The sequence below is a fragment of the Dendropsophus ebraccatus genome, chromosome 5, assembly GCF_027789765.1.
Source record: "Dendropsophus ebraccatus isolate aDenEbr1 chromosome 5, aDenEbr1.pat, whole genome shotgun sequence".
Taxonomy (NCBI): Eukaryota; Metazoa; Chordata; class Amphibia; order Anura; family Hylidae; genus Dendropsophus; species Dendropsophus ebraccatus.
In genome coordinates, this window is record NC_091458.1 from 135,835,790 (window position 1) to 135,857,122 (window position 21,333).

The window sequence follows — 21,333 nt, forward strand, 5'->3', positions numbered from 1 at the left end:
AGAATATAGGGCTCCATAGTCTCAGTGCTCTTACAGTAAAGAATATAGAACTCCACAGTCTCACTGCTCTTAGAGTAAAGAATATAGGGCTCCATAGTCTCACTGCTCTTACAGTAAAGAATCGGCATGTGTGAAACCTTCTTTCGTCTAGACGCAGAGGATACCCCCTTGTCACGGTTACACATCTAAGAGTCTGTACTGTCCGTTCATATATTTGTACATTGGGATCAGATCGCCCCTAAGACGTCTCTTTTCTAGAGTAAATAGCCCCCAGCTTGATAACCTGTCCCGGTCCTGTCACCCACCCATTCCCATCGTTATTACCAGAGTATACGAACAATAGTATTTATGACCATAACGAATGACTATCATCCTGTGTATTACGGTGAACGATATCAGGCCCCTCCCAAAAGCGCTCGTCCGCAAACGTTTATCGGTGAAAACGAAAAACCCAGTATAAACACCACGGTATTCGCCCTCATATTGCTTCTAGGCCCCACAGGTGTCAAACTCAGGCCCTCCAGCTGTTGCAAAACTACAATTCCCATCATGCCTGGACAGCCAAAGCTTCGCCTTGGCTGTCCAGGCATGATGGGAATTGTAGTTTTGCAGCAGCTGTAGGGCTGTAAGTCTGACCCCCCTATCTCTGTATATAACATGGTGTAGCTGTCTTTAGTGGATAACTCTGCTACATTACATGTCATTTGTTACCTTGGACACAAAAAAATTATGTATGGCATCAAAATCGCACCTTCAGTGTGTACAAGGCCTAAGGATGATGCTCAGACTACAACTCCCAGCATGCCCTGACTACACTAGTGGTTATAGTGACTATAGAGCAGTGTCTGTATGGAGATGGAGTGGCAGCAGCGCCCGGTCGGTCACGTCCATGAATCCCCTCAGCCCTCGGGTCACCACACACCCCTGCTGCAGATGGATGCCACTCCTCCGGGTGTCTTGCACACCCCCCTTAGGCGCGGCCCCTTTAAGACAGTCTCAGCCCTCGGGCGTCGTCACGTGACGGGTCTTTGTCCGAACATTCGGGCGACGGAAACAACACCGGGAGAAACCAAAAGCGGGTGAGAAGATAAGCAGAAGCGGAGAGACACCCGAAAGGGGGCGGTGTCCTCGGTATGTATATGTGCGCGCTGGCGGAAGGCTGCAGACAGACGTAATAGTGCACCGGCTGAGGTGACCCGGGTCCGGGCGGGGGGGTGTGCATATCAGCGGAATACACGGCACGACTATCGCCGTCACTGGCACCGACTTGGTGGGCATAGACCGGAGACGAGCACGGGTGACTTCGCTTTTTCGGGTTACTGCCATCTTAAAATCGACTGGCTGAGGTAAAAAAGGCGACGAAGGAAAAATTAGATACGGCTCGCCTAGGAAGGTGGGTAATATTCGCCGTTATAGACCGGTACCGAATCTCCCGGTAAGGGTGTGGCATAAGACAGACAGCGCTGGCCACCAATTACGTTTCTACGGTGCTAAACACCCCGCCTCCCCTTGAGTGACAGAGAGCGGAGCCAATCGCTAGGCACGCTCATGAACCCGCCTTTACCGGCGAGGATTGTAGCCAATAGGAGGTGCACTTATACGCCGAGCGCTGCTGTGAGTGACAGGTCAGCGCACCAATCAGTGAGCGGTTTGGAGAAGAGCTCATTTTGCTGAGTGACAGCTATTGTGAAGTGTCAGTAGTGGTCATGGGAGGGGAGTGATCGCTGGATCCTGGAGAGTAGAGCGTGTCCCTGCAGTGTATCAATGGCCTCCTATACTAATAATAATAGTAATGCATTTCCAGCAGCTGTTCTGGGAGGCAGACCTGGAAAAGGGGGTTTGGCTTTGAGAAGCCATGTTTAACCCCTTATTCACCATCCGTAGCCTTATTATAGCAATTGCTAAGGGGAATAAACCCGGAATAACACCGAGCGCCCACTCTAATGGGCTATTGTCCCATTCTTCCATCCCGGCCTCTGAAATGCTGTGGTCAGTAGTGGCCGTGGCATGTAAGCGATTTATCTGCCATTTAGCTTTCTCATTCACTTTAAAGGGAAACCGTCAGCTAGGAAAAAAAACGTCCCAAATGGGTCACTTGGCTACGTATGCAGTGAGATGACCCGTATCTTTATTGTAGTTACGTGAGGCTGCAATCCCCTAATAAAATGCTTTTTATTCCATCTCTGAAGTGTCATAGAGGCGTGGCCAGAGAACTGCAGAACCTTTATGACACGGAGGAGGACCAATTATTATTTTTTATTTTTTTTTTAGGTGATTTCAGCCACAGCGATAAAGTTATGGATAGTGTCACTGTATACTATTGTGTAGCCACGTAAGCAGCTTGGGATGCTTTCTAGCTGACAGTTTCTGCTCTGTTCACTGTGAATGGGTGCAAAATAGGCAAAAATCCTGAGTGGAATCCTTGCTGTGGACTCCACTTGGAATTCCACCTTCCTCAGTGTCTCAATGTTAAGTATAGGGCGCCTTCATTCTCCACTGAAAGAATTGACATGGAGACACTGAGGCAGGTGGAATTCTGAGCAGAGTCCTTGGCAGGCATTCCACTCAGGATTTCCGCCTATTTTCCTCCGTGTGCACGCACCCATACACAGTGGGCAAACAGCTGACGGGGGGGGGGGGATACTGGGTGTTGGTACCTCACCAGTCGGGTAATGATGGCCTATCAATTAAAATACAATTATCATGTTATCTATATCAAATGGCAAATGCCCCCCAAAAAAGCTATGGTATAATTGCCTTATATTTTCTATCCCCTCTATCCAAAAAACTAAGTTATACAAGATAATATTTGTACCCCAAGTGGTGACACAAAAAATTAGACTTTCAATAGACGATGATATAACATCAAAAAGGTTTGAAAGACGCTACAATGCTGTCCCAGATGTGCTGTTGGCACCTAATGGGGTTTATTTAGACATTAAGAATATCAGCGCATGCCGAGGTATTCATGCCACGAAAAGTGAGAGAAACGGCAGATGGGAGGACCAAACCACTAAGGTGTATGGAAAGTGGGTGGCCTTATGAGCGTAACTCTTTAATAGAGACCTCTGACCTAACAGAGAAAAACAGAGAGGGCAGGGGGTGATGGGAATATAATAATGAAGTGACACTTATTCTGGTGCCCCTGCAGTGCCGTCGCTTATGGTCACTCGCTGGTCTCCTGGATGTCCTGATCCTGTAATACCCTGGCCATTGCAGAGATCTCTGCGCTACACCTCTACAGTCACTGACTGGCTCTGCGGGTAGTTCCTGTCAGGAAACCAGGAGATTCAGGAGACCGGAGGCTGACAGTGAACTGGTGCCTCTTTAACATGTAAGTGGGTGACTCATGTGTGCTGGGGAGATATAGATTGGGCTCCATATTCAGCATGTGTCAGTTATGAATTTACAGCTGATACCTACCAGCAGCAGCTGGGATCTGAGATAACTCCAATCCTGCCATTTAACCCCCTAGATAGTGTAGAAAATAATGAGTGTGGCATCTAGGTGGTTACACAGAGGGGGAGGGTCTCCATCACCTGTTTGGATCCCCCGCTATGCAGTCTTGGGTGCAGCTGAACTATGATGACAGCTGGGGGGCCTAGTGATTTACCATCATACCCTGCCAGTAGCATAAACCCAGGCGTATGGCCGCCATCTATCTCTGAGCTGATCTTATACATTTATAAGTCTTTATTTTCTCCATGAGATATTTTTAGCTCACCAGCCTTTTACTCTGCTACACAGTGTACTGGGAAGGATGGATTTCTCCTCTCATCATATCCGCCTCCTGCAGCAGTTGGATGAACAGAGAAAAAAAGACCTGTTTTGCGACTGTCAAATCCTGGTAGAAGGCCAGACGTTCAAGGCTCATAGAAATGTCCTGTTCGCCAGCAGCGGGTACTTCAAAATGCTGCTGTCCCAGAGTTGCAAGGATGTGACCAAGCCCACCACTGCCACCTTTGACGTTTTCTCCGCTGACACTTTCACTGCCATCTTAGATTTTGTATATTCTGGCAAATTACCCCTGTCCGGGCAGAATGTCATTGAGGTAATGTCTGCCGCTAGTTACTTGCAAATGACTGACGTCATCAGCGTCTGCAAAATGTTTATCAAATCCTCCCTGGACATCAATGAAAAGGATAGGGATGGCTTCTTTAGCCTGTTTGACAAAGACAATGGCAGCAATGGCACTGGACTATATGCAGCTGGGTGGCGGACTGACAACAGCCCAACGCACGCACATGAAACAGCAGAGCATAGCGGTTTCATCGCCGGATACAACTACCCCCCTCCTATTACCCCACGGTTACAGCGACCTTTCTCAAAACATTCCCGCAAACCTGAGCACATCCGCAAGCACCGTAGAAGGTTGATGCCCGAACCCTTGAATGCCACATGCATGTCATCAGTACCGTTAGGTGACCTAGTGGGTGGCTCTGCAGAATGTATAGTCCATGATGAAGAGAATACAATGCAGGATGAAGACCCACAATCACATGAAGAATTGGTGTGCCCAAAAGCAGAAGAAGAGGAAGAAGAAGGTGATACTGCTCAAAGCTGGCCAGAGTCTCCACAACATGTAGATTCTGGAGATCAGGACATGGCACCACGTATCTCCAAGGCAGACGAGTTGTACAAAGCAATGCCCACCATCCTAGGTGTTATGTCTGGTTGGAGCGAAGGTGAGACTTATGTTCATAGAAAATCACTGATTGTGGAAATACATCTGTGTATATAAAGTATATCTTTATTATGACCCACGGATAAAACGGCGCTGTCACGGGGAAGCCGATGCCGCGGTCCGTTTCTTGAACTGTGGCCCGATTCCTGTGTATGGCATCGTTCTATCCACGGGTACTGGGCCGGGGCTGAAGCACTGGAGGCAGGCCGGCCCACCCCCAGTGGGAGGGAATTCCCTCCCCTCTACGATGGGGCTCCTTTAGAATCAATGATGCCATGTCATAGAGGGGTGGGGGTTTCCTCCCACTGGGGGCCAGCCGGCCCGCCTCCAGTGCTTCAGCCACGGCCCGGTACCCGTGGATAGAAGTGGACCACAGTTCAAAAAACGGACTGCCGCACTGGCATCCCTGTGACGGAGCTGCTGTACCCGTGGGTCATATTAAAGAGTATGTACCTGAGGGTTTTTCTTTCAGGCTTCATTAATGATAGAGATGGGTGCAACTCGAGCATGCACAAGTCCGGTGTCTGATGTATTTGGATGCAGCCCTAAGTCTGCCTGGAAAACATGGATACAGCTAAAGGCTGTATCCATTTTTTTCAGACTTCCTAGGGCTGCATCCAACTTCAGACTCCTGTATTCAAATGCCCAACGATGGAAAAAGGTGCAGTCGTGCCGTATGCAAATACACCAAAATAATGGTTCAAAATTAATTATACATATTAATGCACCATAATAATTTTGTGAGTATTTTAGCCAAAGCCAGGAATGGGTCCAAGACAGAGGGAAAGGTACAGATGTTCCACTATAGTCAGTCCCCCCTCTGGTTTTAGTTAAAGAATGCTGACAAATAAACTTCTGTAACGTGAGGCTGAGATCACATGTAGTATATCGTTTAATTAAACGTTTTGCAGCTTTTGGCCCTTTTACATAAGCCGGGAGGAGGCAAACAACAAGGCTCAATCACATCACCAGTTTACATAGTGTGATTTATTGCCAATAGCAATTATGTAAATGGCCTTAAAAAAGATAACTACATGTCCCAGCAATTGCTGAATTTTACTAGACCTGTATTAATGCACATACTAGGAAAAAAGATGGAGGTTATGTTTCTTGTCTTCAAAACCGATCACATTTCTGTTTTAGATGACCTGAGTCCTGTGAGGTTTAAATGTCCATTTTGTACCCACACCGTCAAGCGCAAAGCAGATCTTAAGCGTCATTTACGCTGTCACACAGGAGAGCGGCCATATCCCTGTGAGGCCTGCGGGAAGAGGTTCACGCGTTTGGAGCATCTCCGCAACCATTTTCAAACTGTATGTAATGAGAATTGCCTTCCTTCATTCTGTTTCTCACTAACCCACTGCGGGGCTTTCTAGATGCATGTACTATAGAACTGGTCTGATATAACACACAGCAGGTTATCTATCTCTTTGGCAACTTCTAATCTTGTACTGGGATCCAGTACTGGGAAACTGAGGGAAGTTTTCCCAAGACTAGAAAAAGCTTTTACAGGGACCTGGAGAGGAGTGACAGACTTCAAAGGCAGCTGATAATTCGACTGCCGAGCTAACAAAGCTCTTCGCTTCATTATTAGGTTATATTCACACTACGTTAAAAACACGGCCGTATTTCATAACGACCGTAGTTGCGCAAGTAACGGCTGTTGTTATGAAATATGGCCATGTTTTTTAAGTAGTGTAAACCCGGCCTTAATGAAAATTCACTAATTTCTAGTCACCGACATCTTCACAAAGGGAAAGATAAAATAAACAAAAAACATAGGTAACTCGCCGATTCCCCCACCAATTATTTGACACCTTTCACACTTGTCTATGCTGCTCCAAGCCCAAGATTCAAACTTCCACAAATGATTCCAGTTTTACATCTTGGCACCTGGATTGAAAACATCTCCCAGCATGCACTGCACCTCAGAGTAGGGCTGGGCGGTATATCGTGAAAATACCGATACCGTCACTGGCGTCGGTTAACCGACCTCAACTTGGCCAGGACGGTATCTGCGGTATTTTCTGTATTCCCCGTCTTCCTGGCGCCGCCTAATTGCTGTCCGGACCATGCAGGAGGCATTAAGAATAATCTATTCTGCTGCTGGGGGAGGGGGGACCTGGAAGCAGTCTCTAATTAATAATGTGCTTGGCCAGCCAATCCCCCCCTACACCCGTATTGCGTCGCCCACGTACCGCCTCTGCAGCCCTCCTTTTTATTGGCTGCGTGCGGGTGGGCTTTCTTGTGTTCGCGCGGGCTGGCAGTTGGATGTGCGCCACAGGCGGTAAGATGGCAGCGGCTTGTCACCCAGGCCCGGCCCCTGTGTAGTGATAAGTGATAGAGTTTGGTGCGGGACTGCCGATGGTATGCGGGTGAGGGGGCGGAGCCGGCCGGCGCTGTATTGTACACTATTGTTCTGGATGGAAGCTGCTGCTGCTGCACTGTCAGCGTGCACCCAGGCCCCCTGTGTGGTGGTAACAGGCTGTTACATCCAGATCGACAGTGTACAGTACAGCGCCGGCCGGCCCCCGCATGGCCCCGCCCCCTCACCCGCATACCACCGACATCAAACGCTACTGCACCCATGGACCCCAAGGCTGCTATCACTACGCAGGGGCCTGGGTGCACGCTGACAGTGCAGCAGCAGTACAGCGCCGGCCTCGCCCGCATACCACCGTGGTCGGGTGGAGGTGGGGGCTAGAAAGGTGATCTTCCGATTTACCTCCCGAGCCACAAGCCACAAATACTGGTGCAGGGCAGGGGATGGAAGATCCTGCTGCGGGGGACTGGAGAGATGTGACAGGCTGCGCACAGGCGGCAGCGTCTCCTCCAGTGTGTGCTCAGCACTGCTGCTGCCGGGCAGCTCACTTCTCCTAGCTTCTCTGGAAGCTGCACGGTGAGCCCTGCCCCCCCCCCTCTCCCGCACATACAGTTGGGGTCAGGTATGGGTCAGCACCTCCATGCTTTACTGGCCACCGCACTCTGTCCCGCACAGGAATCTTCGGAGCCCTGTTATCTTTTGTCAGTGCTGGAAGAAGCCGTGTGTGTGAGGCTCTGCCCGGATATATGTGCTACATCACTAAGTGACAGGGGCCGAGGATTCCTATGCGGGAGAGAGAGAGCGGTGCCCGGGGGAGCAAGGAGGTGTCCACCTATACCTGACCCCCTGCAGCCACTGAGTGACTGGGAGTAGATAGGAGATAGATAGGAAATAGGGAGATGGATAGATAGATAGGTAGGTAGGTAGTAGGAGATAGGACTCTTATCTATCTCCTATCTATCTATCTATGTGTGTCCTATCTATCTATCTATCTCCTATCTATCTATCTATCTATCTATCATCTATCCATCTTCTATCTATCTCCTATCTATCTATCATCGGAATATATACTGTATATATAGTATATATATACAGTGGCACTTGAAAATGGCGTAGGAGACGCCAAAACATTGTGTATTACTTGTGAAGTTTGCTGCATATTGTTATATGGAATAAATTCACGTTTGTATTACCATCGGAAAATGGGGTTTTCGAAAGGGGCGTGGCTTTAAAAGGGGCGTGTCATAATTATCGTTCGATTTATCGTTACCGCGGCTACATGTACGATAAACCGCGATATTGATTTAGGCCATTATCGCCCAGCCCTACCTCAGAGCCAACGGCGGGGTACCTGCCCCTGTCTTCTAGTATGTGCTCACCTCTGTCTCCTTCTGCTTGGCACAGTAAACACGATGGGGGAGATTTATCAAACGTGCTGTAAAGTGAAACTGGCTCAGTTGCCCCTAGCAACCAGATTCAACCTTTCATTCCTCACAGACTCTTTGGAAAATGAAAGGTGGAATCTGATTGGTTGCTAGGGGCAACTCAGCCAGTTTTACTTTACACCATGTTTGATAAATCTCCCCCTAAGTCTGTTTATCTACAGTGAGGAGTTTCAGCAGCTTCAGGGTGTGAGGCAGGATGTGCTGCAAACGGCCCAAATTCATGTCATAGAAACCAATTACACACAAGCCTAGATTTTGTGTGGGGATTGAACACTTAACTTTATCTTAACCAGAATTCTCTTTTAAGCTCTGAACGTACAGCTCCCTAAGCAAGTGAGTCTTCAAAATAAAAAGTAATTCAGACATCTGCAAACAATATAATGCAGGGTGCATATAATTTGTAAAGGGAAATTCTCATTCGTATTGTAGGGGGAGAAATGTTTATTAAAAAAGGTTAAGAATCATAAAGCACATTTGTATAAGTATACTTAAAGGAGAAGTTCGGCAATTTTTTTTTATTAAAGTATTGTATTGCCCCCCAAAATTTATACAAATCACCAATATACACTTATTACGGGAAATGCTTATAAAGTGCTTTTTTCCCTGCACTTACTACTGCATCAAGGCTTCACTTCCTGGATAACATGGTGATGTCATGACCCGACTCCCAGAGCTGTGCGGGCTGTGGCTGCTGGAGAGGATGATGGCAGAGAGATGCTCAGTGTCCCTCCAGTGCCCAGTGTCCCTCTGCCATCATCCTCTCCAGCAGCCACAGCCCGCACAGCTCTGGGAGTCGGGTCATGACATCACCATGTTATCCAGGAAGTGAAGCCTTGATGCAGTAGTAAGTGCAGGGAAAAAAGCACTTTATAAGCATTTCCCGTAATAAGTGTATATTGGTGATTTGTATAACTTTTGGGTGGTAATACAATACTTTAATAAAAATTTTCACTGGACTTCTCCTTTAATGTTTTGCTGAAGTGTACAGTACCCTCCTTTCTTTAGAGAGATGCCGGTACAACTGTTACATTGAGAGCATACGATAAGCTTTATTCACACCTGTTTGTATAGTTCATGTGGTAGCTGTACATTTTGTGCAAGGATTTAATCCTGTTTTTTGAGCAAAATATACAGCTCCTTGAGACCATTCAAAACTGGGTGTGAATGAAGGCCTTAGCATTGGCTGGGACCTGGCAAGTTCTGCTATGTATGAATTAGATGTATGCAGCAGTCTGCAAATAAGTATTTTCCAATATTCTCAATCTAGATCCATGAAGCAGGAAAACTCATCTGCAGACGATGCAAATTACCGGTTACAGAGGTCACAGGTCGAGTTATTCAGGATGGGACAAGACGATACCGCCTATGCCATCCGTGTCTATCAGAAGCTGGTTTGGATAATGTCAACTTTGATTTTGGGGACGACCAGCCCCTAGTGCTACCACCTGAGAACGAGCGGGAGCAGCGTTGGAACTTTAAGGACGATACTAAAGAGGAGAATAGTAGAGATCGGCCAGAATCCGACCTTGTAATCCAAGAAGTAGAGGACAGCGAGGAGGAAGACTCAAAATCACGAATAAAGTGACTCCAAAATAAACTCCAAAGAACTGACATTAGTTTACTCCTCCTCACCCTCATGAATTGCGAGTTACGGCGTTAACACCTATTTAGTGTTGTGATATCTATGTCCATGGTTTTTACCATTTAGAGTAATTGTGCACACTTTTTTTTCTTTAGTAACAGCAGTATCATATCTTGGGAGAATTACACCATTACAATGGACGGATTCCAGTTTTCCTCCTGGATGATACAGTTTGGTGGAAATAACTATTCCCTTTCTTGTAAATATGTGGTCATAGCCCCCCCCCCCCCCCCCCCAGACACCACACCTGGCACTATGTGAAATACTCCTCTGCATGTTAAATATTTCTGAAAGTGTAATTGTAATGAAGGATTATAATTTTTACGAACACCTCGTGTTGTTTGACTGATGTTCCGCACTGATGTGTATTGCCACAAACAGCTGCCTATGGGATTCAATATAACTGTAATTAAAATAGGTTTATTATAGGTTAAGTTTCAGTGCAAACAGCAAGTGCCTAAGTATAGTCCACTATACAGTACAGATCAATTTCCCACCCTGCGCATACATTCTATTTTCCCAACCAGGTTATAAAAGTTCAGAAGGTAAGGCATCTCCGTCCTTGGCCAGTAGTGTCTCATCTGGATCCTCATTAGATATCTTAGAGGATAATTCTAGTAAACTTCAAATATCAATAATGACAAAAACCTCAGGCTTTTCCTCTTCATAGATCTGCATGGCAGAATACGTAATAGCTTTCACTTCTGTGCCCTAGAAAAAAAAAAAAAAAAAAAAAAAAAAGACAGCTTCATCTTGATACTAAGCTACTTCATATTCATGCACTAAGTATGACTTACATAGTACATTACTATAGATGGCATATGGGAAGGGAGAAGAGGTTACTAATGCAGTGGTATTGCTACGTTCTGTACCAGCAGAAGTAAAACAGTAGCACAAGCAAGGAGGAGACTACACTAGACTAAAGGGAGAGGGAAATTGGGTACAAGATGCAACAAATTGTACATACAGCAACACAAAGTCTGTGTCGGGTGTAGGAGGGACCCCCATGAATTTGAGAATGAGGACCCCAAAATCCATCCAGTCTGTTTGGCCGCTCCATAGAGAATGAATAAAGTCATGATGCCCCCAACAGTCTGACCCCCTGACCCCCAGCATGTTATAATGTTTAGGGTGAGTTGACACTTCATCTGCTGGGGAACAGATGCCTTTGTGTGCATCCACTTTTCTATTGAATTCCATTATAATAATAAAGAATGAAAACCCATTTTTTTTTTAGCATACACAAAGGCATGGTTCACCACAATTTTGTGTACGCTAAAAAAACTGATGTGTTTTTAACCTTTAATGGAAATCAATAGAAAAACGTATACACACACAAATCCGTTTTTTCCAATAAACGGACAGCAAAATGCAGTGTGACCCCCCCCCAAGCATCAATGTTAACATGCTGGGTGCTTCAGATTGTAAACAATTTGTCTAACAAAGTAAAGTAAAATTTACCTGGGGGTGTTTGGCTAAGCTAAATTCTTCTCCCCACCTGTAAAAAAATAAAAATTTGAACTCAAAAGGCTAAAATGTGAAACGCCCACATTTCCTGTATTTCACCTTGACCAGTTGATACTAGAGATGAACTGAGCAGGGTATTAAACTGCATTACTGATCAATGCTATGATGATCGCTCTCTACTTGCTGCAATCAATTGTGCTTCATATAATGTGGACTCCGCTCCATATGCAATGGCCACTGAGTTCTCCCCCCCAAAAAAAGAAGGTGTATCAATGTTGTTAAGAGGTTAACCTTTCATCCACCTGATTATATAGTAGACATTACTTTATGGGAATCCACATAGAAAACCTCTCCTGCTCAGGACAGTTCTTGTATCAACCAGAGATGTCAGCAGAGAGCACTGTATCAGACTGAAAATAAACTAACATTTCCTGCATTACATACAGCAGCTGATAAGTATGGGAGGACTTGATTTTTTTTTTATAGAAGTAAATTACAAATCTATATAACTTTCTGATATCAGTTGATTTAAAAGAAAAAGATTTTCGCAAGATTTAAGCAAAGAGATAACTTACCCAATAGAACGGATCTTGAAACTCATTCTGTCTATGTGTAGCACTTTTACCTCCTAAATAAATAGAAATGGTTACTCTCTAGTACAGAGTACACAATAAATAATCAGAGTAGATTTATTTTTATTTGTTGCAGAAATTTCTCCATGCGAAAAATTTTTCCATTCATCTAAATAGGGATGTTTCTTCGATGTGTACAAAAATTTTTGCAAAACCAATTCAGGAGAAAACAAATCTGCCTTATATATAAATGTATACCCAAAGGACTTTACTGTCAGAAAACCCAGATCCGTAGTGCTCAGGAGGAGTATTTCCTGGTCTGGAAAATTAAAGTGAATGTACCAGCTTTAAAGTGACTCTGTACTAGTGATGTCACGATACCAGAATTTTGAGTTCGATACCGATACCAGCTGTTTTATTTTGATACTCAATACCATTTCAATACTAAAGTTTAAAAAAAAAAAAACTGTAAAAATACAAATATAATGCCCCCCCCCCAGACTGCAGATATGTGCACAACACCTCCCAGCATGCCTCTATGTGCAGAAGGAGGTATGCTGGGAGTTGTTGTGTACAAGGAGGTATGCTGGGAGTGGTTGTGTACAAGGAGGTATGCTGGGAGTTGTTGTGTACAAGGAGGTATGCTGGGAGTTGTTGTGTACAAGGAGGTATGCTGGGAGTTGTGTCAGGAGGCTGCTGCTGTACAACTGCAGCTCCCAACATAACTCTTTGTGCACTACAACTCCCACCAATCAGCTAGTTATTCAGTTTCCTATATTTTGGGAGACCCCTTTGAGTTTGTGGAGGCTGCAATGCAGTTATTGCCCACAAGGTATTTAAATATGTAAAAACCTGCAACAAGTAACCATACTGCAGCATGTGAACACAGCCGCAACTGGCCAGTAACTTGTGTCATAAGAATTACAGCAAATGATCTGGATATTTATAGGATTGTTATATATATTGTAAGTGTCTGTATATATTGTGGCACTGCAGCAGGTCTATGCACAGCACCAGGGTTGGCACAATGTACATGGGGGGAGACCGCCACAGAATATTCAGACACTACAATGCCATAGATAGAGGGGGCAGAGAGAGAAAAGAGAGAGAGACAGAGAGAGTTAGATAGGAGACAGAGAGAAAGAGGAAATAGATAGATACTGTAGATAGATTGATTGATTTATATGAGATAGATAGATAGGAGATACAGGGCACTCACACTGACTGATGGACACAAGAAGAGTGGAGATAAGCCTCCACCGGCTTACAGCACAGGGAGAGGGTCCTGGACACTGCACGGGGAGGCTGTGGAGGAGGGAGTAGACACACAGGCCGGGCAGAGGTCACCACACTGCCCGGGAAGCACGGCCTGTGCTATGGAGACCGCTGTGCAGCTGCCTTACATACAGAGCAGTGATTGATGTCCTGACGACCTGTCCGGGCTATCGGGCGGCTGCAGCGTTCTCTTCAGGCCCCCTGCATCCCGGTCAGTGTGATGACATGTGATTTCCCCTGGACGCTGTCTGCACTGCAATGCCGTTCTTAATAAAATGAAGGCTGCACAGCTGGCACCGTGTGACAGGGTAATCTGTAGGTTACATCCCCCTATAGCCAGAGCCGATCACCTCCACTGATGTCCACACTGATCCAGACAGCCCCGGCCTCTTCCACCTCACAGCTCAGCTACATATATAGTGGCCGCATCTCCTCCTCCTCAGCGGGGCCGCTCCATATGCAGGAGACTCGTGCTGCCTATGGAGCGGCTCGGGAAGGGGTTAAATGCCGCTGTCAGGTGTGACAGCGGCACGTACACTGTAAAATAGCCGGCACTAGCGATCGCTGTGTGCCGGCTATTTGAATTTGCCGCCGCCGGGAGAGCAGAGAAGGTGACTGCAGGGGGCGGCACACAGAGAACACGGCCGGCGCTCAGCTAGCCGCCAGCCGTGTTCTCTGCTCTATACTTTATATTAAGCTGTGTTATTAGGCAGCATAATATAAAGTATCGATACCAGGAAATCCTGGTACCGAACCGTATTTTTGCCCGAAATATCGATAGTAGTATCGATATTTCGGTGCATCGTGCATCCCTACTCTGTACCCACAATCTGCCCCCCCCAAACCTCTTGTACCTTCGGATAGCTGCTTTTAATCCAAGATCTGTCCTGGGGTCCGTTTGGCAGGTGATGCAGTTATTGTCCTAAAAAAACTACTTTTAAACTGGCAGGCCCGTGCCCTACGGGAGTGGCCAGGATTGTGTGTGCATTAGGCTGCCGGAATGCTCTAGGCAGATTGCCTACTATTCGTCAGCTGTGTCAGCACGACACATAGGCTGGATCGTTAAGGCACCTGTGCAATGTTCAGCAAAATGTTCCAGTGGCATTCCTAATGATGAAGAGGGCGGGGAGGAGGGACGGAGGGGTGGTGCAAAGTTAGGGCAGATACGCCTGTAGGGGACGGGGCTGTAAGTTTAAAAGTTGTTTTTTCAGACAATAACTGCATCACCTGCCGAACGGACCGCAGGACAGATATTGGATTAAAAGCAGCTATCCGATGGTACAAGTGGTTTGGGGGGGGTCAGATTGTGGGTACAGAGTCGCTTTAAGATCTTTACATGAATAAACTGGCGCCGATGTGGGGATGTTGAAGCCGCGATCCTTGTTTTTAAAAAACGCAGCTCGGTTCCTGCATATGGCGCTGGGCTGTTCGCAGTCACCATCTCAGCCTAAAGCAATGGGGGCGAAACCCCCTCCCCTCTGTGACATGGCTCCATTGATTATAATGAAGCCATGTCACAGAGGGGAGGGCAGAACGTCACGCTTGGGGCGGGAAGGCCCACCTCCAGTGCTTCAGGCCGGGCTGGTGACCAGGAATAGACCAGCGCTGTGCGCGGTAATTGGGCCACAATTTAAAAAAAAGGACCGCCGCACCGCAATCCCTGTGCCGGCATCAGTCTATTTATATAATGATCTTAAAGCGAAGTAGCTGCTGGTACATTCACTTTAAAAAAAGCGCCACCTAATGAAAGCCCCACACTTTTGGAAGCTCGAACAATTACAGATGCCCACCCCCATACCTGTCTGGAATTCCAGTTGCTCACAATGGGCTTATTGGTGCTGCAATTCCAGATAAAAATAGGACATTCTATTTTTCCCCGGAATGGACACATTTCAGTAAAAACACTGAAGGTTGTACATGGCCAATAGACCACAACGGGTCTGGAAATTTATCAGTATTTCCAGATCAGAAAATGCTGATAAACCTCACAGTCGCGTACATGAGGCCCGATTTACTTTATCATGGAATACTCACCCGAGGTATGAAGAACTGATCAGCACTGAACTTATACAGCCACTCGTCTAAGAAGTTATACAGTAAGGATAGCAAATCACTCCCTAACAAAAAGAGGGACATTAAAAATCACAATTTATAAAAAGTCAATACATTCTCTAGCATTCTACCGTCTACCGGCAGATCGGCCGTCTGGGAGCAGGGCAGTGCTTCAAGTGGCCTTACCATATGGAGCACTGCATTAAAACTACATGGGACAAGCGCTGAGGATGAAGGTAAGAGACAAACTTTCATCCTCTCAGCCCTAAACACTATAAGCAGCTATCAGCAGGTTAGATTCTTCTACCTTGATGACAGTTTCCCTGATCAAATATGCTAATCAGCTCCTTAGAAGCACTGGAGGGGTTCTTGGCCTCACACAGCACCTCCTTCTGAGTCAAGTTTAAACAGCCGCAGCTCCTGCCTTTCTCCCCCAGCTGGGAGACACCTCCCCGGCATGCCCACCCCACTTAGTGGTCTGCCAATCCAGCACTTACTCTTCTTTGAGTGCCCCTGATGAATACATATAGAAGGTAGCACTGAAAAAGGCGTCGGGTGGACCTAGAGGGTGCTCTGTGGTGCCAAGGAAAGCCCCCTCTGCTTCAGCAGGTTAGTTTGCACACACTTACTAATAGTTTCCCTTTAGGGTATATTCACACGAACGGGCTCGCAACGAGATTCTCGCTGCGAGCCCGGCAGGTCCTGGCAGTTCCCATACACTACATACTTGCCGCGGTCTAAACGACCGCAGCGAGTATGTAATTCTACCGCCCTTAACCCCTTCTGCTCCCGGCCGGCTCCCCCGCTGTAAGCATACATTACCTGTCTTCGCTGCACGGGTCCGGCGTCCTGCTCTCCCGTCCGGCCAATCAGTGGCTGCGGCTGGGCAACACACTAATTGGCCGGACGTGAGAGCAGGACGCCGGACCAGTGCAGCGAGGACAGGTAATGTATGCTTACAGCGGGGGAGCCGGCCGGGAGCAGAAGGGGTTAAGGGCGGCAGAATTACATACTCGCTGCGGTCGTTTAGACCGCAGCAAGTATGTAGTGTATGGGAACTGCCAGGATCTGCCGGGCTCGCAGCGAGAATCTCGCTGCGCGCCCGTTCGTGTGAATATACCCTTAAAGAGGTTATTTGGTGCTAGAAAAACATGGCCACTTTCTTCCAGAGACAGCACTACTCTTTTCTCCAGTTCAGGTGTGGTTTGCAATTAAGCTCCATTCACTTCAATGGAACCGAGTTGCAAAAACCTGAACCCAAACTGGAGACATGAGTGGTCCCATCTTTGGAAGAAAGTGGCCCATGTTCTTGTAGTGCTAGATAAATCCCTTATAGGTTAAATGTTTAAAATAAAACCCAAAAGTCTTGCACAACGACTGAAAGGTTCTTTCGAAACAATTAACATTCTGGGGCTACATATCTGTAATTTGTCAAGAGTTGGGGGACAGATTTCGGTGGTCAATCTATAACTGTGAGCAATTTACATTGACCCATTGACGGAAATGGGTGATCCGTGACGTAACTACGTATCACGGCCCTTTAAAGGATCTGCAACTACTATGGATGTGTATATGGGGCCATGGAAATCAATAGGTCTGCAATTGCAAACACACTATGCAGATCTGTGTAACTGTATAAGACTGATTGATAAACCTCCTTTATTGATTAACGTGTAACACAATTCTTACCTTCTGTTTCCACCTCGACTGTATCTAAAGGCTCTACTGTCTCTATATCGGTCATGTAGCCGAACATGGCCATTGCACATTGTTCAAATGCTTCCTCCAAAGTCTCACCCCAAGCATGAAGCCTGCAGAAAAGCATGACCACCTGCCCATTAGTCAAGTGTTGTACACCAAGGCATTAGAGATACATGTTCCCTGAAATACATTGTTGCCTTTACTAGATTCTCTATAACAAGTAGAAACTTAAAGGGTCACTGTTGTTTTATTTTTTTTCTTTTGCAGTAATCAATAGTCCAGGTGATTTTAAGAAACTTTGTTATTGGGTTTATTAGGCAAATATGTCATTATCTGCATTCAAAAGACTTTCACCAGGTCCCCCCTCCCTCCTCTCTCTCATTCACTGCTTATTATCAGGAAATCTCAACTCATCAGTCGGCCCTGTGTAACCTATGGAGAGGGGAGGGGAGAGAAGGAAGGAGCAAGATTAGTTGCCAGCAGAGAACAAAGGATTACACAGCGGGAGCTGTGTAAAAGCCGGGATTCAGAGGTCTGTGCTGACTTCAGAGGAGATAGCCCGGTGATGTAGCTGTAAATTAACTTTGTTGTCCTGTTTTGGTGCCTCATCTCCCTCCACCCCTCCCCCAATTAAAGTTTCTAAAAATCACCTGTACTGCAAAAAAATAAATAAATAATAATAATAATAATAAAATAAGTGACACTTTAAAGTTCATCGCTACAATCTCATTTATGCCCAGATGCTTTGCTGATCCTTCTCCTTTATGAAATACAATGCAGAGCTGGCTGGGTGGTCTACATACAACACAGCTACCACCTACAGGCAATCACCTCGCTCCTATATGTTTGAGGTTGTCTCCAGATCCCAAGCAGCAGTGTATACTTACCATCCGTGCTTCTTGTGATCCTGCATCTGGTTCTCTGTCCGCTGCTAGAACTTCAGACCCCGCCTCCCCCAGCATGACTGACAGGTGGAGGAGGCGGAGCCTGAAGATACAGCCAGATACAGGATCACAAGCAGTCAGGATGGTAAGTATACACTGCTGCTTGTGATCTGGAAACTGACAGCACAGATATATACATCTATATACATATCTGTGCTGTATGACCGATACAAGGATCGTTCATGAAGTCCATCTGCTGGATTTCTTTTGCCGTGTAAAGGCACAGCAAATGATGTGCGGCCCCACGGACGAGAAATCTGTGTGTGTAGGGCCCTATTACACGGGAGCGTTAATCACTCCATGTACGATCAGTCAATGAAACGATCATCGGCTGATCGTTGGTTTAGGTTTCGACCTAAAATCGTCTAGCAATTTGCGGCCGACGATTGCCCAAACACCTGATACCTTTTCTCTCCCGACTCCCGGTCTCTTCTCCTGTGTTCCGCAGCTTCCCGATCCTGGCGGCTGCCGCCAGAGCTGGGAAGCTGCAGAACACAGGAGAGAAGAACGGGTTTCAGGTGTTTGGGCAAGGGCTGCATGGACATCACTAACGATGTCCATGCAGCCCTTGCTGCCTGATTATCACGCTGTCTAATAGGTCCAGTGAACGAACACCGATCTAGCAGATCTGCATTGGTTTACCAAAAAAGGACCCTTATACTAAGCACCTAGATAATGACAAGTGGCTATAAACATTCAGTACGACTCCTGTCTAGTGATCAGCAGTAAGATCAGTGATCAGCAGTACTGGAGCCTATTACCCATCATCAATGACTATAAGTATATAGAGAGAACAGCTCACACACAGGAGGCTCTGCTGCCAGACATAAGAGTAGGGATAGAATACCGTCACCATACACCTGCATGTCTACTAGGCGTAACATAGGGAAACATACTGTACGTCCGCGGTGTGATCCAGATCTGAAAGACACAAGGGTGAATAGAGTGAGTAGAGAACCGCATGGCACCATACACACGTGCAGCTCAGGGCCATAGCCGCCACCTACATTCATGTTTCTTCACCACCGCCGGGTACTTGGCTTTCACGGCCACCTGCTCCTCTGTAGGAGTGTAGTAGCGATCATCCATAGCTCACAGCGCAGGGAGCGGGCTTCCGGGTAGTGACGTCATTTCCGGTCCGGGTCCTTCACTTCCGGGTCAGTCCCGATCTCTTTGTAGGTTGTTATCTCTGTTCAGTTTTATACGGGAAATCCTGTCACTAATCCCTATAGTCCCTACATATACCCCATCCAGATTTTGTATCTTTTGCTTCCTTAGTATAGGGATGGGAAACCTTTGGCCCTCCAGCTGTTGCAAAACTACAATTCCCATCATGCCCGGACAGCCAAAGCTTCGCTTTGGCTGTCCGGGCATGATGGGAATTGTAGTTTTGCAACAGCTGGAGGGCCAAAGGTTTCCCATCCCGGCCTTACACCAGTTTTCTTCATTTTCTGTCTCTCCAGCACAACTACAGCTCCCATCATGGAGAGCCACAGGTTGGAGAACACTTTCTGCTTTACTACATTGTCGCACATTGAACCACCAAGGTCCCTTTGCGGTATGGGATTTAGACACTACCCATTTTTTATGGGCCAGTTTATTATTTAGCGCCATTTTTTCTGTGATACATTAGGTTTTATTCAAAGTCATTTTTAATTTTAATAAATTGTTATTTTTTTCTAAAATCAAGAAAAAAAAAAAAAATGAAGGAAACTGACATCAGCATTTAAAGGGATTATCCAGCGCTACTAAAACATGGCCACTTTTACCCCTCTCTTGTCTCCAGATTGGCTGGGGTTTGGAACTCAGTTCCATTGAAGTAAATGGAGCTTAAAGGGGTTATCCAGCGCTACAAAAACATAATTCACAAATAATTGAGTCCTATGGAACTTTCATAATCTCTGTACCGGAAGTTCCATAGGGCTCCATTATAAATCCGTCAACCACTACTTTAGCAGTGAGACGACATGAAGAGGCTGAGGGCGTGCTGCTATGTGCATCTGCCCCTTTATTCTAACGATCGGCGGAGGGTCTCACACCCTGGACCCTGACTGGTACAAACTGCTGACATGTCACTATGTTTAAATGATAGGTACCCTTTAAATGGCTCCCCCCCCCCCATTGTTGGTGGTATAGTGGCAGGATCACCACCCCCATGATGCGATCGTGGAGGGGTGATCCCTGCTTCTAGCCAGATGCTGATCCTGGCTCAGCACTCCATTGCTCTAGGCTCCAGCTGCCTATAGTAATGGAACACTGATCTCATGGATCAATGCAGTATGTACTGCATTGATCTCTATGAGAGATCAGTATAGTTAACATAGAAGTCCCCCAGGGGGACTTTAAACTACAGACTAAAAAAAATAAGTTTCCATTAATAAAAATATCCCATCCCTTAATATACATTTAAATCACCCCCATTTTCCCATTTTATAAATAAAAATAAATGAATAAACATATTTGGTATCGCTGCATGCGTAAACGCCAAGCTATTAAATTTTCACTGATCTCGCACGGTAACCAGCATAAGCACTAAAAAAAAAGCCAAAGTGCAAAATTGCTGATTTTTGGTCGCATCAAATCCAGAAAAATTGTAATAAAAAGCCATCAGAAAGTCGCATATATGTAAACAAGGTACAGATAGAAAGTACAGATCATGGCACAAAAAGTGACACATCCCACAGTCCCATAGACCAAAGGATAAACGTTATAAGGATGGTAATAGAGCGAACATCTAATTTTTTTTAAAAAAGCTTTAATTTTTTAAAAGCCATGAAATAAAATAAAAGTTGTATAAATTGCCTATCATTGTAACTGTACTGACTTGAGGAACATAAATAACATGTCAATTTTACCATAGGGCAAATGGCATAAACACAAAACCCCCTGAAATAAAAAAAACAAAACATGTTTTATGGAATAATTAAGTCCTTCTTTGCAAAGTACAACTGGTGTCTGAAAAATAAGGGCTCATGCGTAACCGTAAATATGTTGTTGCAAACTTGCGGTCTAGCTGTGAGAGATCCGACAAAGCTATTTTATTTATTAAACATTTACTGGAAGTGGGTGGTAGTTGGAATGCCAAATTGTTGCCAATATGAGTTTTAGGGTATGTCCACACTAGCCAGCGGATCACCCGCAACGTATTCCACTGCTCGCGGCCGCGCACATCTCCACTGGTCCCATAGAGTTCATTCTATGGTTTGGCAGACTCCACCGTATGCCCAT

The 21,333-nt window shown here is 46.0% G+C and overlaps 2 protein-coding genes across 9 annotated transcripts; one reads left to right on the top strand and one right to left on the bottom strand.

Annotated features, from left to right (window-relative positions):
- Positions 1-832: 832 nt before the first annotated feature.
- Positions 833-10,704, top strand: ZBTB8A (zinc finger and BTB domain containing 8A). 7 transcript variants are annotated; one of them, XM_069971356.1, is made up of 4 exons: positions 833-1,131; positions 3,748-4,685; positions 5,828-5,997; positions 9,720-10,701. In XM_069971356.1, the coding sequence occupies exons 2-4, from the start codon at positions 3,761-3,763 to the stop codon at positions 10,035-10,037; spliced, it is 1,413 nt and encodes a 470-aa protein (XP_069827457.1). In that variant the 5' UTR covers positions 833-1,131; positions 3,748-3,760; the 3' UTR covers positions 10,038-10,701. The 7 variants fall into 7 exon arrangements, with proteins under 7 accessions (XP_069827457.1, XP_069827459.1, XP_069827461.1 ...); XM_069971358.1 differs by lacking the exon at positions 833-1,131 and adding an exon at positions 1,311-1,393 and having other exon boundaries at positions 9,720-10,704; XM_069971360.1 differs by lacking the exon at positions 833-1,131 and adding an exon at positions 1,326-1,346 and having other exon boundaries at positions 9,720-10,704.
- ZBTB8OS (zinc finger and BTB domain containing 8 opposite strand) lies at positions 10,495-19,246 on the bottom strand. Of its 2 annotated transcripts, none has more exons than XM_069971362.1 (7): positions 19,113-19,246; positions 19,002-19,026; positions 17,150-17,271; positions 15,443-15,525; positions 12,137-12,189; positions 11,556-11,592; positions 10,495-10,805 (listed from the first exon to the last, which is right to left on the bottom strand). In XM_069971362.1, exons 1-7 carry the CDS (start codon positions 19,192-19,194, stop codon positions 10,719-10,721), a joined length of 489 nt encoding a protein of 162 aa, XP_069827463.1. In that variant the 5' UTR covers positions 19,195-19,246; the 3' UTR covers positions 10,495-10,718. The 2 variants fall into 2 exon arrangements, with proteins under 2 accessions (XP_069827463.1, XP_069827464.1); XM_069971363.1 differs by having other exon boundaries at positions 17,150-17,291; positions 19,113-19,147.
- Positions 19,247-21,333: the final 2,087 nt, after the last annotated feature.